This window comes from Candoia aspera, chromosome 4 (assembly GCF_035149785.1).
Source record: "Candoia aspera isolate rCanAsp1 chromosome 4, rCanAsp1.hap2, whole genome shotgun sequence".
NCBI lineage: Eukaryota > Metazoa > Chordata > Lepidosauria > Squamata > Boidae > Candoia > Candoia aspera.
In genome coordinates this window covers 107,147,281-107,165,300 of record NC_086156.1, presented here as the reverse complement: position 1 = coordinate 107,165,300, position 18,020 = coordinate 107,147,281, and the positions used below count along the sequence as shown (strand labels likewise).

General features: G+C 37.4%; 1 protein-coding gene across 1 annotated transcript; it reads left to right on the top strand.

Annotated features, from left to right (window-relative positions):
* The first annotated feature begins 3,153 nt into the window (after positions 1 to 3,153).
* On the top strand, positions 3,154 to 17,263 carry LOC134496943 (vomeronasal type-2 receptor 26-like). Its single transcript, XM_063302657.1, has 6 exons — positions 3,154 to 3,341; positions 9,511 to 9,802; positions 11,279 to 12,139; positions 13,806 to 14,033; positions 14,664 to 14,790; positions 16,362 to 17,263. The coding sequence occupies exons 1-6, from the start codon at positions 3,154 to 3,156 to the stop codon at positions 17,261 to 17,263; spliced, it is 2,598 nt and encodes an 865-aa protein (XP_063158727.1).
* Positions 17,264 to 18,020: the final 757 nt, after the last annotated feature.

Here is an 18,020-nt window from a genome sequence, read left to right as displayed (position 1 = left end):
ATAATATACCTTGTCCAGATGAAATTAGCTATAATTTAATTTAATTTAATTTTAAGAGACTAGATTTAGTCACAATAACATGTTCTGTTTGAACAAACAGTATCTGATTAGAAGTAATCATAGATGGATTGGAACAATCACTTTTGATTTTTGTATGTTTTCACTGGAATATAAATTTCATAGGAATAATCTTTAATCTTGGAATAAAACAAAACTATTATAAAAATACAACCACGTAGCAATGGCTAAGAACAGACCATGGACTAAACAGACTGGTTTAAGATTGAGAAAGGAGTATGGCAGGGTTGTATACTCTCACCCTACCTATTCAACTTTTATGCAGAACACATCATGCGACATGCTGGGCTTTAGGAATCCAAGGCTGGAGTTAAAATTGCTGGAAGAAACATTAACAATCTCAGATATGCAGATGATACCCCTTTGATGACTGAAAGTGAAGTGGAACTGAGGAGCCTTATGATGATGGTGAAAGAAGAAAGTGCAAAAGCTGGCTTGGAGCTAAACTTGAAAAAAAACAAGATTATGGCAACCAACTTGATTGATAACTGGCAAATAGAGGGAGAAAAGATAGAGGCAGTGAAAGTCTTTGTATTTCTGGGTGCAAAGATTACTGCAGATGCTGGCTGCAGTCAGGAAATCAGAAGACATTTAATTCTTGGGCGGAGAGCAATGAGAAATCTCAATAAAATAGTCAAGAGCAGAGACATCACACTAACAACAAAAGTCCACATAGTTAAAGCAATGGTATTCCACGTAGTTACATATGGCTGTGAGAGCTGGACCATAAGGAAGGCTGATCGAAGGAAGATAGATGCTTTGGAACTGTGGTGTTGGAGGAAAATTCTGAGAGTGCCTTGGACTGCAAGAAGATCAAACCAATCCATCCTCCAGGAAATAAAGCCAGACTGCTCACTTGAGGGAATGATATTAAAGACAAAACTGAAATACTTTGGCCACATAATGAGAAGACAGGACACCCTGGAGATGATGCTGATGCTAGGGAGAGTGGAAGGCAAAAGGAAGAGGGGCCGACCAAGGGCAAGATGGATGCATGATATTCTAGAGGTGACGGACTCATCCCTGGGGGAGCTGGGGGTGTTGACAATCGACAGGAAACCCTGGTGTGGGCTGGTCCATGAAGTCACAAAGAGTCAGAAGCAACTGAATGAATAAACAACAATTATAAAAATATTTGCTGATGTTTCCATCTTTTTAGCTCCAAATGCACAATGAAATGTATATACATTTACATAATGAGTATTGCATGGACAATTATTTTTTTTCACCTCTAGAAATATGTTGCAAATTCTTAGATGTATTGTCTTTATAGTGAGAAGAGAAAGCCAGTTTGGTGTAATGGTTAAAGGCACTGGGATAGAAGCTGGGAGACTGTGAGTCCTAGTCCAGCCTTAGGTACTTAAGTATAAGTACTTAAAAAAATACTTAAATGCATTTTTAAAAAGTACTTAAAATAAGTAGACACTGTATTTCCTAAGCAACATCTGGGCTTGGTAGTTACAAGGAGGTAGGCAAAGGAGACAACAATCAAACCGAAAGTGTTTGGTGACTGGAGCATGAAATGGTCCAGTGGGAGTTTTAGTCTCACAGTTACTGGGTTGATGATTTGTTCAATTTCAAAGGGTCCCACAAGCTGGGTGACTTTGGGGTAGTCTCTCTCTATCAGCCCTAGGAAGGAGGCAATGGAAAGCTCTGATGTTGTTCCTGGGATCTGTTGGAACCACTCTCCCAGCTTAGGAGTCACAGCCCCAAGTGTTCCTACCACCACAGGGACTACTTTGGCCTTTATTGGCCATATCCTCTCTAATTCCTCCTTCAGGCCCTAGTAATTTGCAAGCTTCTCGTACTCCTTCCTGACGTTCCTGTCACTTGGCAGTGCTACATCTATCCACCACCACTGTCTTCTGGTCCTTGTCTTCTAGCACAATGTCTGGTTGATTGACCAGTACCTCCCTGTCTATCTGGATCTGGAAGTTCCACAGGATTTTTAGCTCTGTTATTTTCCATGAACTTCTGTGGAATCTCCCATCTGGACTTGGGAAGGTCTAGCCCATACACTGTACAGATGTTCCTGTATACAATGCTAGACACCTGGTTGTGCAGTTCAGTGTATGTTGTTCCTACATGCATCATACACCCTGCCACTATGTGTTGGACTGTCTCTGATGTCTCTGATGACTTGCTTAGTTCACATCACTCTCATATTCAAGGTAGGCAGGTGAAGCATTAGAGATCTTTCCTCATGGACCTGCTGGGATTCATAACCCAGTCTCCCACATCAATGGATGGCACTCTAACCACTATTCTACCCAGCGGCAGGCAGGCAGGCAGGCAGGCAGGCAGGCAGGCAGGCAGGCAGGCAGGCAGGCAGGCAGGCAGGCAGGCAGGCAGGCATATATATATGAATATATATATGAATATATGTATATATGTATATATATATATACATACACAAACATGCATACATACATACACACATACACATATACATACATACATACACACACACACATACGTACATACACACACACATACACAATACACACACATAGATATATACACACATACATACATACACATGCACATGCACACATACAGAGAGGGACCAAGATCTGGTTTAGGTTTTGTTTTGTTTTGTTTACTTAGTTAGATTTTCTGTCTCACTCAGATTGAATCTGTGATTCACTTTAGAGAACTGATTTGAGCTGAGCACCTGTCAACCACTCCCTAAACCAGCTGTGTTTTTCTCAGGATTCTGTGGCTATCCTGCACAGCACTAGCTAATTCCAAGTTACTCTGTCATGTGTAATTATCAAAATAACCATTATTGTCTCTGCTTCTTGTCTGAGTGATATCCATGGCAGTAGTAGCCAATTTTGTATGAAGACTAAAAGTACTATAAATATCCATTGCACCATTCAGACAAGGCTTCTTCATGGATAATGTTCACTAGAAAAAAGAGCATTTGCAGTATCATTTCTGCTTGAATGAATTGCCATTCAAGTCAGATCCCGGGACACACATCTTCTTGAATTTTCTTGTATGCTTTAATGAAAGGTTTTGGAAATCAGATGGTAATGCAGAATGCTGGTGTTGATGATGCTGGTATTAGTGATGTTGCCCTCTGTGGTATGCAAGTGTCCTGCGAGTCAGTGGGCTACTCAGATACTTCTTCCAGCTCTTCACAAATATTATCATGCTGGAGACCTCAATATTGCTGGCATTACTTCTCAGAATTATGTGCTTTCACGTTCAATAACATTTGACAAAGCTCCCTCTCCTGAACTCTTTGATGACCTCATGTAAGGAGTTATCGGTTTACTTATTTAAAAATAAAACAATATAAAACTTTGGAAGATTTTGGAAGAAATGCTGCCTAAGGAATGATCAGATAAAAGAGAAAGGGGCCTGCAACAGAGTAATGGCCAGAGAAAGAAACTTAGGAAGGATCTGCTGTAAGAGATGGTGGGAGATTTGTACTTTCAGACTTCCAAGGTTCTGTTAATGTAGCCTGGAGGGGGTATATGGTTTTAGAAGCCCGGTTAAACTTTTCCTGTTCCTTTTGAAGGACAAGCATGACTTGGGCCCCTCTTCCTCATCTGGATCCTTCTTAGACACATGGTTGGCATGTTGTCCTGCCCCAGCTTCATATATATTGGTTGTTCAGGGCTTAGACTGAGTTCATACATCCTATAGTGCCATGGTTTGCTTTTCCATGTTCATTGCAGCCTTTCCCAGCCTAAACCCCATCCAACTATGTAGATTTCAATTCCCAAACTTTCAGGAATAACGATGCTGGGGAATTCTGGGCATTGAAGTCCATCTATGTGCACAAGTGGAGAAAGGTGTTTTAATGATTAAACCATAGCTGGGGTTTACAGTAGTTCAAGAAGTAAACTGCATTTTGCCAGCAATAGTGGCTGAGTTTACCCAACATGCTAACATCTTTTAGCTCAGCACAAGGGCTGAACCATTTATTGTAGCTTGTGAACAATGGGTTATATCTTAGTCTTGGGGTTAATCAGGCCACAATATTTTCTTCAACAGTTTTATGTGAGTATGAACCCAAGAAGAGCATTAGACTTAGTCGAGATGGACTGGGATTCAAATTCCCAGGAATCCACCCAGCTATTCAGGCGGTAAATTGGGAGGGTGGGAGGTTTGTACTTTCAGACTTGCAAGATTCTGTTATTGTAACCTAACAATAAAGTAGAATTAGCTCATCTAGTTGTGTTTCCTGTCTGGTCTACCTGGGAGGGCTGACAGGAACATATCAAGAAGTGTAGTATATGATTCACTTTCCTTTTTAAGAAATATATATATATATATCGCTAAATCCTTTTTCCAGATTCTTTTTGTTCCCTAAAATTATGTCTGCTGTACTGTAAAACAGTTGCACATTCCACTGACTTCCCATTACCGTCATGAACTGAACAGAGTGGTCCAAAAGAGCTCAATGTTATAGGTGGTCTTTGTAGTATATCATAATTCCATAATAATAAATGGGGGACAATTATAATTCTCTCTCCATCCCTCCCTCCCTCCCTCTCTCTCTGTATGTTTGTGTCTATTCATATTCATATTCATATTCATATATATATATATATTCATATATATATATATATATATATATATATATATATATATATATATTGTAATTTGAAACAAACTAGGGTAGCAACAATGGAATTAATCTTTTAATATCATAATTTGGGGATCCCTTTCTTTTTTTATTATTATTTTTCAGTCTTTGGGGGGTGGGGGATATTGAATAAAGAAGTTCATATATTAATTATTCAACCTTCATCTTTTCTTATCATGCATTATTACAGTAATAGATGTTGGCTCCTTGTCCTCTTTGTTTGAAAGCCAACCACGGTATTTTGTTGCATGAATTTGACTCAAGATAGTGACCACCCCTGGAAAATCTTGACAGCCCTAGAATGGACAGAAAGAATTGAGAGAAAAAACTGGTAGGTCACAGCAGAATCCACTAGAGATGGCAAGCAGTTTTGACTTCTGCAACAAACAAACAAACTGGAGAATGCTTGGAATACCCAAGAGTGATTTTTTGAATGATCCTGGGTAGCACTCAAAGACATTTCTGGATTTTTACATTTTAATAGAAGAGAATATCTGTGGCTCATGGTTGAACTGAGGAGTTCTTGGTGTTCTCTGAGCTTACAGATGTTTCATCTCCCAGCTGGGTAACATCATTATTTTACATTGTAATTCTGGGCATATAATTTATTCTAGCACATCAGCTAGTAACCTTTCGAATTTTAGTAGTTGAATATATATAACTACTAACCATCCGTATGTCTGTTATCCTCATCGTTTTCATTGAAGTCATTCTTTCACACTGCGATTGAGAAGAGCCAGCTTTGAGACTCCAGCAATTAACAAACGCCTCTTTATTGACTATCAAAGACCATTTACAAGCACAAATCTGTGAAGCACCATTAAACTTTAATAGGAGCCGATCTATTCCAGGGCATCAGGATGAGTAATCTGTCATTGTGTTTTAAAGCAGCTACACAGAAGTTCACTACTTGAAGTGTAATGTAGTAATTCATACCCAAAAAACTACAGTGATATAAAATGCACCAAACTAACTGCCTATTCTAGAAGCACAGGGCTATTATACTTGAAATGCAAGTCCATATAGAAAGGACACCAAAGGAAATATGATTTATACTTTCAGTTTCCTGGATTCATATGAGCAGCTTCTCCTATACAGGGGAGCTTGAGAGTGTTCATATTTAAAAATCATCAATGGAAGAAAAATGTATCTAGCCATAAAAGCTCTCTTTGTAGCTTTGGAATGGTGAAAGTATTTAATTAGTTTGTTCCCTGGTGATGTTTTGAACCCAAGGCTTGCTTTTGTGTGATATTTTCTTCCCTTCAATTATCTTAGCAGGAGAATCAGATTATTGAGGTCGTATCATAGAAAGGTAAGGAACTCATAGCAACTTTTAAAAATCATTTTTGGCTTTCCAATAATGTTTATCTGCTGGAACTAACAGAGCCAAGCCTGCAGGCCATCAGGTGGGTGGGTGGTGGAGCTTAAGTTTGGTTTCAAGTCCTCTCTTCTGTAGAGGAATCCTGGTTGCTAGTCTAAGTGCAGCACTGAATAAGCATCTTGAGGCAGAAAGAAGCATTGACAAAACTTCATTCCTAATATAACACAGCAAAGAGCCTTGCAGAACTTTAAAGAATAATTCATGATGATTGAAGCGGTGTGCACAAAAATGTCTGTTTCTGCAGTTGCAAAAAAACATAGTAAATGTGATAGTCATGAAATGGCCAGGAAAGACTGTTGGTTGCCATTGGAAAAAGCTAATTTTTGAAATCCACCCTATGATCCTATTCTTTTTTAAATGATTCCACTTGTAGATACTGCAGAATAAGAATGAGATCATTCATGAGATCATCCGATTTTTAGCAGAGAAGCATAATGGTACCATGGTACCATGTTTCTTGATGAAAAAAAGCCATACATTCTATTCTTAATAAGGGCTTGTGCCTTTGCTTCCCAGTAGCTTAGTAGGGCCTTCACCCCAATAAAGCTTTATAGCCCTAATGTCCTTGGAGGTTCTTCAGTACAATTGAGAACACGTGGCAATCAAGTGAAGAACTCAGCAGCAGGCTAGGGAACCAAAACAGAGGTTGGGAGAATGGAGCCCTTCAGAATCCTGTTTCATGCAACCTACCAGGAAATTAATATTGTGCCTACAGCAACAATAGAAGATAGACAAAAGGGTTGCCTTAGATCCTTCAATAGATTAAAAGGAATATTTCTGAAAACTGCACGGAGCCTCCTCATGCAACATAAGGGCACTCCATTTTAGTATATCCCACAACTCAGTTCATCTCTTTTCTCTGGTTTGGCCAACCCACCATGTTTTCACATGAGGAATATTTGGGTAGGAAATCTTTCATGCTGGCATTGCATCATAAGATATCCTGGCAAGTTCTTCAAGAGAACTCAAGGCTTTATTGTGCCTTTAGAAAGGAGTGAGGGTTGACTGTCTTTTTAAGGTACAATATATTAATGATCAATGAAAGTGGAACCCAGCTGTCTGATTGGTAGTCAAGTTAACAATTAAAAGGGTTTGATTTTAACCCTAAACTGCCATCTATCATTTCATGGCAGATTGAAACAATGCTTTATTCATGTGTCCCTTCTCCAACCCTTCATAAGATGATTCCTAGACTGATTTCAGTTGCTACTTCCCTCCCCTGCCAAAGGGGATCAAACAAGAATGGAGATACAATCAACTTGTTTTGTCTTTCATTATGTAAGAAAAACAAATTAGTGATAGTTTCTATGATCTTCCAGTTCACTGTGATTCCTTCGGTTCCATGTCCCCAGAAAATTTTAGTGGCTACAGTCACTAAGGTTACTTAAAAACAAAAGAAAAGAAAAGAAATAAAGTTCTATATGACCATTCCTAGAGTGATATGAATTAAAGTGTTTAGGTTATTGAATGTGTTAAAGTTAATCCTTATTCAACTTGATACTAGACATTGATCAAAACTTTTTCACTGATCTGAACACAAAACAAGGTTAACTAACTTGCTCTGGACCCAACATATTGTTTTCAAGACTGCAAAGCAATGGCACTTCTGAGTAAATAATTATTATCAAAATAACCATAATTAAATCAACAGCTTTCTGTCTATTGGCAGTAGCGAAACTAGACATCAAGATTCATGAGTCCACCATCCCAACAGTTGATCCATATGCTCAGTGCTCTATTTTTCAGAACAGTTTTCTGCAGGAGCAGTAATTATTTAAATTAAGATGTGATGCTCAGATATTCTCAGTTATCATTTGTTTTGAATCAATGAAGAGTTTGTTAGAAAGGAAATTTGAATGCAAGATGGTGGTGGCAATAATGCTAGCATTAGCATTATTACCTCAAATGGCTGGCAAATGTCCTCTTGATAAACACACTACTCAGGTGCTTCTTCCTATTCTTCATAAATATTACCATTCTGGAGAATTCAACATTGCTAGCATTACCTCTCAAAGTAATGTCCTTTCACGTGCATTATCCTATGAAACAATTCCATCTCCTGGGTTCTTTGATGATATCCCGTAAGAATCTGGCATACATTTGAATAACAGTGTGTATCTCTCCTGACTATATGTCTGAGCAAGTTGCTTTATACATGAACTTCTGTTCAGATTCATATCATTTGCAATATGACATCATTCTACTTTTAGCAGAGAAGCATAATGATACCATGTTTCTTTATTAATAGAAGCCATACATTCTATTCTTAATTATGTTTTTGTCTTTCTCAGTTGTTTCTGAGGCTGGGCAGTCCAAGTTGTGTGTGTTTGTGTTTTTTTTAAACCATAAAGGCTGTCATGTGCTAATAATGTTTTGGTTCTCCAGCAAAAGTAGGAAATGTTTTCTGATTGTATTTATTTCAGCGTTTATTTGAGAACAAGAGCTGCAGCCTGTATGAAGATGTATGTCAATTGATTTATCTTTCAAGATACGTTTTTTGCATTGGCTCCCTAAAGTTCATCAGCTAAACTGAACAGTAATCTATAGCTGTTCTAATAGTTTGGGGAAAATGACCAACTTTTCAAAACTGGGACAAACTACATTTCCAGTTCTGAGCTGGAGAGGAATGATTTTTGGAACTTGTTTGTTTCTTGGGTAATAAATGGAAGCTAATTATTCCCAATCTTTGTTTTCTCTTAAAGAATCTCCTTCTTCTTCCTCCTCCTCCCCTTTCTTCTTCTCCTTCTTCTCAAAATATCTTCTTAGCACATTCATGTGTTTGTGTGTCTACATGTCCGTGAGTGGGTGTTATATCCATTTTATAATACAAATATGAATTCTTCCCACCAACTGAATATCACTCCCTGAGCTTTGGTCCCTGATGGCCATTAAGATGCTATGCTCGGTTTCTTCCTATTGTTCTCTTAGCATATCAACCTCCCTTTTTTATGGAATAGATCAGAGGAATCTAATTAGGACAATGCTTTGGACCACAGGTTAAGGGGTCCAAAGTGAACGAATAGGGACCCTGGGTTTCAGCTTCCTAGCTTATGGAGAACTATCTAGTCAGCCCTGTCAATGAGGGAAGAAGTGTCAGCCACAGATGTATAATCTAAATCAAAATGAATGATTGGCTTGCCTTACTGAATGCAGGCAGATGCAGATTTTTAGATGCAGGGTTAAAAAAAGAAAAATGTTGTATGCATGCTAACTAGAAGTTCCAAATTAAATTCACATGCAAATTTCAGGAAGTGATGCATTAGGGAAGTGTATTGTTTTCCCCCAAGTTACACTTTCCATGATAGAAGCTATATAATCTATCCTCGATGCCGCATCATTTGTTTGACACACACACACACACACACACAGAGAGAGAGTATATATAATTAAAATATAGCAAATCTCAAATTTTGAAGTACATGGATACAATTTGTGTACTGCTTTGTAGGGTATTGACTCAGCACTACCAGCATATCCTGGCACTGGTATTTGCTGTAAAAGAAATCAATGAAAACCCACACATTTTGCCAAATATCACTCTGGGCTTCCAGATCTACAACAGCCATTTCAGTGCCAGCTGGACTTATCTTGCCTCAATGGAACTTCTCTCCACCTGGAAGAGGCTCATTCCAAACTTCAAGTGTGACAGCAGGAACAATGCAGTTGCAGTCATTGGGGGACCAAACTCAAACGTCTGCCTCCATATGGCCCCCATCTTAGGTATCTACAAGATTCCGCAGGTAAGGAATACTCAGAGTGCTGATACTTCTATGATTGGCATGATTAAATAAGAGGAAAACTCCAGAGTTAAGACTAACATGTTTGATTTCCACCTTTTATTCAGATTCATATTTTTTGTTATATGATTTAGAAATTCAGTATTTGTCTCCTTATAGAAACCCAAAGTATTTAGCCACAATTTGTTTCTGTGATCAGAAGTTTGCACCAGGTCCTCTGTTTTTCTATACAAGGTATGTGCAAGAGGAACTTCAAACATACAATTCTGTTTGAAAGGCCCACACCAGTGTCTCATGACACTGAAGTTGAGTCTGACAGATGTTTACCCTTGGCTGTTCATAATTTGATTTAGAAGATACTTCAGTCTATAAAGGCTAAAAAGAACTCAAAACGCTTTCTGTGATCAAAGACATGAACCAACGATCCTGTGGATTTGCAGTGGTATATTGGTAAACTCTGTGTCAGTTCTTTGAGTTGAAATCAAATATATTTAACATTATGTCGTTAATATTTCAATTGATAAGTTTTCCTGCTCCTAGAAGTTTAAAACAATTGTTGAACAATTTTAATTTGGAACAGAATTTCAAGTTCTAATGTAATTATGTTTGAATATCTAAATATTCATCCTTCTCTGATTAAAACAAAAATGTGCACATCTGCCCTTTTTTTTTGTATATGAAAACATCTATTGTACACTGCTTGAAATAACATATACAACTGTATTACATTATGGACATTTCTTCTAGCAAAGCCTTCATAAAGGAAATTATAATATTTCAATTAGCAAAACTTTTGCAGGAAATTTCCATTAAAAATGAAATAATATATGTATGAGATAAAAACTTATATCTTAGAGAATGTTGGAAATGTTAGTGTTTTTGGTGTTATCAAAATCAATGTTATTTTTTATAATTTGGCTGCTACTTGAATGATTTTATTTGGCTACTAATTTTATGGTACTTTTTTGGATAGCTTTAAGTTTATTCTGTATGAAGTCTTTTGATTGTCTCTTCTTTAGTTATATTGTAGGAAGAAACTTGTAAACCTTTAAATAAAATACTGTACCAGAATTGAATGATTTGACAACCAGGATGTGGCTTGGCAGTTTTCTAATTTTAGTAAAACAGGAAACCAGAATTTAACTGGAATGGCTTAGTTATTAGGTATCACAAACAAATAAGGAAAGGGTAACAGTTCAGCTGGATTGTGGAGTGTAGTTTTAACCTATCATGTATCATTTAATGGAAGGAATAGCATATGGGCTTTGAAGCTGCAGGCTGAGACCAGCATTCTAACCTATAAGGAGATATGATAGATTAAAACTGGGGGTAGAGGAAAATACACCAATATCTGGATTGTGTCCAAGCAGGTATGTTGGGACAAACATCAAAGATTAATCAACCTACCACTTCCATATGCCAACAAAAGCACAGAAACCTATTTTGGAAATTTGTTCTTTTTTCTTATCAATTACTTAGCTGTCATATGGTTCTGCTCCAGTGCTGGATTACAAAAACCAAGATGCTTTTGTCCAACAGATGTTCCCCAAAGGCACCCATCAGTACAAAGGGATTCTTCAGTTACTTCTTCATTTTAGGTGGACATGGATCGGGGTGCTTTATCTCGATGATGACAATGGGGAGAGGTTTGTGCAGAACGTCCTTCCTTTTTTTTCCCAGAGTGGCATCTGCTATGATTTTATCCAAAGACTCCCCAAACAAGGGTTTTCTAATGCAATTGAAACCCTTGTGGAAGATGGGATTAAGACATACAAGATCATCATTAGGAACACTTCCAATGTCTTAGTCATACATGGAGAATTACAAACCATGTCAGTTCTGATACTGCTGCTAGGAATATCAGACTATCTTGACACAGCAACATCAAAAGGAAAAGTCTGGATTATGACAGCTCAGATGGATTTTGTGTCCTACTCTTTCAAAAAACCACAAGACATAGACTTCATCCATGGTGCTATATCCTTTGCAATTCAATCAAAGGATGTGTTAGGATTCCAAAACTTTCTTCAGAACAGAAAGCCTAGCTCAGAAAAAGAAGATGACTTTCTCCAGATCTTTTGGGAACATGCATTTGACTGTCCTTTATTCAAACCCAACTTAGACAACATACCTGGGAGAGCCTGCACTGGGAAGGAGAAACTGGAAAGTCTCCCTGGGACTCTTTTTGAAATGAAGATGACTGCCCACAGTTACAGCATATACAATGCCGTCCATGCTGTAGCACATGCTGTGCACTTCATGTGTTTATCACAGTCCAAGCAGAGACAAGTGGGAAAAGAACAGCAGCAGAAGCATCTTCTCAATCAAGTCTCCTGGCAGGTAAAAACAGAATGGGAGGATGGTGCTACAAGAGGGAAAGAACAGGTTACCAAGAACTGTAATATTATATATATATATATAAAGTCAAAATTTATTGTGACTTTATTTATGAAGAAAGAGTGAGCAGATTTCTAAACTTTGAATGAAGTGATTCAGGCAGTAGAGCCAGATGTCTTGCAATTGGAGAAAAAAAAAATCCAGGAATTGAATTGTGATTTACCCACATTCTTGGCTTGTAAAATGGCCTGATGATCAGAACTGATGTCTGTTCATTTGTTTTATAAATTTGAGTTTATTAAATTAAAGTAAGACTTACAGCTATGCAGAGAATTGGTCATTTTGCATTATGATTTTGGAAGAGAAAATAGAGCCTATTGCTGATGCAGCTTAAATTTACTTTTAACACTACTTTTAACACAAGTTCATTCTAAGATTAATAAGGACCATGCTGCTTATAAAAATGCAAGGATAATAATTATAGAGGAGGAGGTTACCATATTTGAATGCCCCCTTTGGGGATAGGCAAGAGACTGCAATATTCAAAAAGTAACTTTATATTCAATGTCTCCTAATCCACACTGCATGTTGACAATATAATCAATAAAAGACCCATCTGCATACCAGCTCAACTTAGGAAGGGCTCACAATGCATAAGATATTTAAAAAAACAACAACAACGTTATTCTGCTTCATTAGATTTAGGTTATGGTCAAACCTACTGTGCCAATGTCACCAAAGTTCCTTACCTCTATTAAACAAATCATATCTATCCACTTACCAATCTACCTTTTTTGTGATAAGAGAGTATTTTGGTTACTGTTCAGAGTTGGGTGCTTATTTTAAGCGTTAGACTTATTAAGTGGCCAAGCATTTGTATGTAGGGCTGTGAAGCAACTTAAGGAAGATCAACCAAAAACAAGAGTGAGGAAAAGTGCATTAGTTGTTTACAATTGTAATTAATGAATTAGAGTACTATCCCATAGAAACAGTAAGCTACGACTGTAATGAGAAATAATTATAGATTTCTCACCCCTTCCATACCCCTCTATGATTAAACTACCTATCAAAACAAAAACAAAAACAACTGGAACTGGGACAGCTGAATGTGACAAGAATCACTCTGAGGACAGACATCTTGACCACTGAATCTGATATTCCCTTCCTCCATGATCTTTTATAAAAATAAATGTCATATGTAGTTATTTCTGGCTTGAGTATGATTTCAAAGCAATATTTTCTCCAAGCTATGAAGGCAGAGCTTCAGAGAGGGTTTTGAAACATGGGCAGGGTGGTTATGAGATCTCTGTCCAGCCTCAACTGAATTAAAAAAAAAAAATACTCTGATCAAGATTTGAGTTTCTTGCAAAAGTTGGAATCTACTCTACTTAAGTGTGTTCTTGTAAATCATTGTCATCATCATCTTTTGCCAGCTGAGTATAGTTCCCACATGACTTCCTATTCAATCTTGAATCTTCACTGATGGTTTCTATTTTCCCCAATATATAAAAAAAATATTTTATCCAATATGTTAAAGTGCCTCCAATCCTCATTATTTTTAATTTTACTAGAATCACAATGTTGTATTTGCATCATGCATCTAATTATCTCTCTTCCTCCCTCCCTCTCTCTCTCTCTCTCTCTTTTGCACATTTTTGTTCACTCCCAGCTCCACCCCTTTTTGAGAAAAGTTTCATTCAACAACAGTGCTGGTGACATGATTTCTTTTAACCAAAATGGTGAAAGAATAGTGGGATTTGATATTATCAACTGGATAACATTCCCAAACCAGTCTTTTCATAGAGTCAAAGTTGGAATGGTAGACCCACATGCTTCTTCAGAAAGTGCATTTGTCATTGATGACAGTCACATTGTGTGGCCTAACAGGTTTAATCAGGTAAGTATGCATGTGTTCAGATGTTTTCAGACATTACAGAAAAGTTGGAACATTATTTATTGGAGCTTGCCTTAACATTAGGCAGAACAAGACATTGATTCAGATTGTAGATGCTTGAGGAATTGGGTAGCATCTCCAAAATCTCCTTCCTAAATTTCTTACCAGTTATCTTCTGTTGATGAACAGAGATAGGCATGTTGGGCAATCTAGCCTCTGGCCTGTAGAGTGACCCCACAGAATGGCAAATGCTATCGTGCCACTATCATCCCTATAAGAACTGGGAACATAATACTGCATTTCCTCAGGATTACAACCAAGTTTCTAAGGTTTTCTTTACAGGATCATCTGTATCTGCAAATATACTAAGCACTTGTCAAACTCAAGGGCCATAGAACAAAACTGCATAATCATAATGCAAGATAATGAAATATAACAAAAGGTATTTGATCTTCTCAGCCTCTTGTTTAAGAACAAGTGTATACCAAGAATTGACATCAAACAACAAAACAATAGGGTCATTTATGCACTATGATGTCCCAAAATATATAGACAAACTATTTTTAATAATGCAACCAAAGCTGCTATAAAATATTTTTCTGTGATATATTCTATACTTTCTTTCATGTCCAGGGGTATCCCCTTTCACTATGTAATGACAATTGCCAAGAGGGTTTTAGTAAAAGAAAGAAGGAAGGGAAGCCATTTTGCTGTTACGATTGTTTTCCATGCCCGGAAGGGAAGATATCAAATCACAAGGGTAAGATATGTCCAATACAGAATATATATCTTATATATTGTGTCTGCGCTCTAGCAGGTACATAGGAGGAGGTATGACTCTGCAGGTGTGGAGTATTTTGTGTTTGATTTGGAAAAGGTGGTTCAGAATGCAGAGATGTACCAATACAGGACCTAATGGTGATTCATGAAGGAGACTTGTCTTTTCCAGAATCATACAGATTCTGCTCAGCCATACAGTCCTGGAAACAGATGGGGCTGCTTTAATGAATAACAGACTGTTTGCATTCCAGCATGCTCCAAAGCACTTCCTCTGAATCATTTTCACTCTAACTGAACCCTAACCTCTAATTCACTGAAATTTCAAGATTTTGCATTTCAGATCCAAAGCACATCCTCTGAAACTAATTCAGAACTTTTTATCATCATAACATGCAGCATATTTATGTGTCAAAACAGTAGTGTAAATGATCTTTATTGCTGAGATGAAAATATATCATTTAAAATAACTGTAGATTATCTTTCCTTTTGTGTATAGTGCCTAATCTGATTGGAACAAAACAATTATTTCCACAAACATATATACCCAATAGCATGATTCAAGGGCTACATGATTTGTGGCTGGCTCAGAGGATAACCTCTTGTGCTGGTTCTAGGTATTTCATTAGAACTTGTACCAATTCTGGAGGGTTATTCAGGAAAAACAGAGTTTGCTTCCAATTACTTAGCAAGGAAAAACAAACACACAAACTTCTAAGAGCACCTCTACCTTATGAAACAAGATTTGCAGAAAGCATTTGACTATAATGAGTGGAGGATGTATGCACAACCCATGGAATGCTGTGTGTGGATTCAAATGTAAAGTCCTGTATACCTCAAGCTCTCTTCGCTACAGATCTGAAAGTCTGTGAGCTGATTGACTGATGGCAGCATAACTCAGAATTGAATCTCCCACTGCTGAATTCTATTCTCCCCCCACCCTCAGCTCTTTTGCACTAAGGAGTACTTTATGCATTTAAAATAAATATTATCAAAAATCCACCATACAGTTTTGGCATGTATGGTGATATTCAGCCCAATGAGTGTGTGAATGTACTTTATGTATCTCTCTCTCTTTCTCTTTCTCTCTCTATATGTATGTGTATGTGTGTGTCTATATATATATATAGACACACACACATAAACACACAGACATAAACACATACACACACACACGTGTGTGTGTGTGTGTGTGTTTGTGTGTGTGTGTATGTATGTATGTATGTATGTATATATATATATATATATATATATATATATATATATATATATATATTTCTCCACCTCCACCTTTACCACTACCACTACCACTACCACTACCACTACTTCTATTCTTGAAGAACCCTGAGAAAGATTTTAATCTAAGACAGATTGTTCCATGATACCTCAAATATCCTGCTGAAAACACACCCTTTTCCACTTCTGATTCAGATTTGCACCAACTCAAGAGCACAACCCTAATAAAGAGATGATGTGTTTTTCTAGCTTCTGTTTAGTCCACCTTATAACCTGACCCATTGTTATGTAATTGTGGTGCATATATTTCTTTTTCAGATGCAGACATCTGTTTCCCATGTCCGATAAATCAATATCCAAACCCTCAACAGCATTTATGTATTCCAAAAACTCTAAGTTTCTTGTCTCATAAAGAACCTTTAGGAGTCTCTTTGGCTGTTCTCGCTCTTTTCTTTTCTTTCCTGACCACACTTGTGCTTCGGCTTTTCATTAAGCATCGAGACATGGCCATAGTCAAGGCCAACAACCGGAGCCTCACCTATGTTCTCCTCATCGCTCTCCTGCTCTCCTTCCTCTGTGCTTTATCATTCATTGGGCCACCAGAGAAGGTAACATGTGTTCTTCGCCAAACTGCTTTTGCCATCATCTTTTCACTAGCAGTTTCTTCTATATTGGCCAAAACCATAATTGTGGTTCTGGCCTTCATGGCCACCAAACCTGGGTCCAAGATAAGGAAATGGTTGGGGCAAAGGCTGGCTCACTCCATTGTCCTTTTCTGTTTGCTTATTCAAGTAACTATTTGTACTACATGGCTGTCAACAGCTCCCCCATTCCCAGATGCTGATGCACACTCATTGAATAAGGAGATTATACTGGAATGTAATGAAGGCTCCTCTACCATGTTCTATTGTGTTCTGGGTTTCATGGGATTCCTGGCCATTGTCAGTTTTACTGTGGCTTTTCTAGCTAGAAAATTACCTGACAGCTTCAATGAAGCTAAATTTATTACCTTCAGCATGCTGGTCTTTTGCAGTGTTTGGCTCTCCTTCATTCCCTCCTCTTTGAGCACTAAGGGAAAATACCTGGTAGCTGTGGAGATTTTTTCCATCCTGACCTCCAGTTTTGGGTTACTGGGATGCATTTTTTTCCCAAAATGTTTTATAATTTTGATGATACCTGATTTAAAAATTGGAACGTCTTTAACAAAAAGAAATCAATAAAGGGGAAAAGCTCAAACACCTCGATTTGGGGATGGGAACCAGTAAGTTCAGGACATACTCTACATATGATTCTAGTCAATAAATGTGGAACCCTATCTACCTGTGCTGAGGATTTATTTGGGGTGGGGTGGGTTGGTCTCTTTTACCTCTCTTTTAACATTACCCAAACATTGCTTAGGATGATCATCTGAAATGTGGGGCATATTTCTGTATGTATCATTAGGGATACAAAAAGGGTTTGGGGGCTGTTATTTAGCACTTGTGTATCTTTCCCCAGGATTGCAAAGCTTTCCTTAGCAACTAAGGAAATGAATTTTGAAAAAAAAAAAAAAAAAAAAGGCAACTTATGCAAATTCCAACACCCATTCTCCAAAGCAACTGTTCCCCTTTGTATTCAAACCTCTGCACAGCACAATCAATTAGAACCACAATTTATAGCAAATTTTGAGATAAACATTGAAAGAATTTAAATTAAGCCAAATAGTGTAAACAAGCATTATTTTTTTGCCCAAAAAGAGTTTACATGTCTCGACCACTTTCATAGTACTTTATTCAGTGGATCCAGAATTTTGTTTCAATTTTGTATTAACTGAATAAGGCACTGTGAATGTGATCACAAAAATCCTTTCTGGACAAATATTTATTTGTTTATTTATTTATTCTTTAAATTTCTATCACTGCCTATCTCTCCCAAAAAGGGGATTTTGGGCAGTTTACAAAAACATCAGAATTAAAAACATATAAATCACAATATACA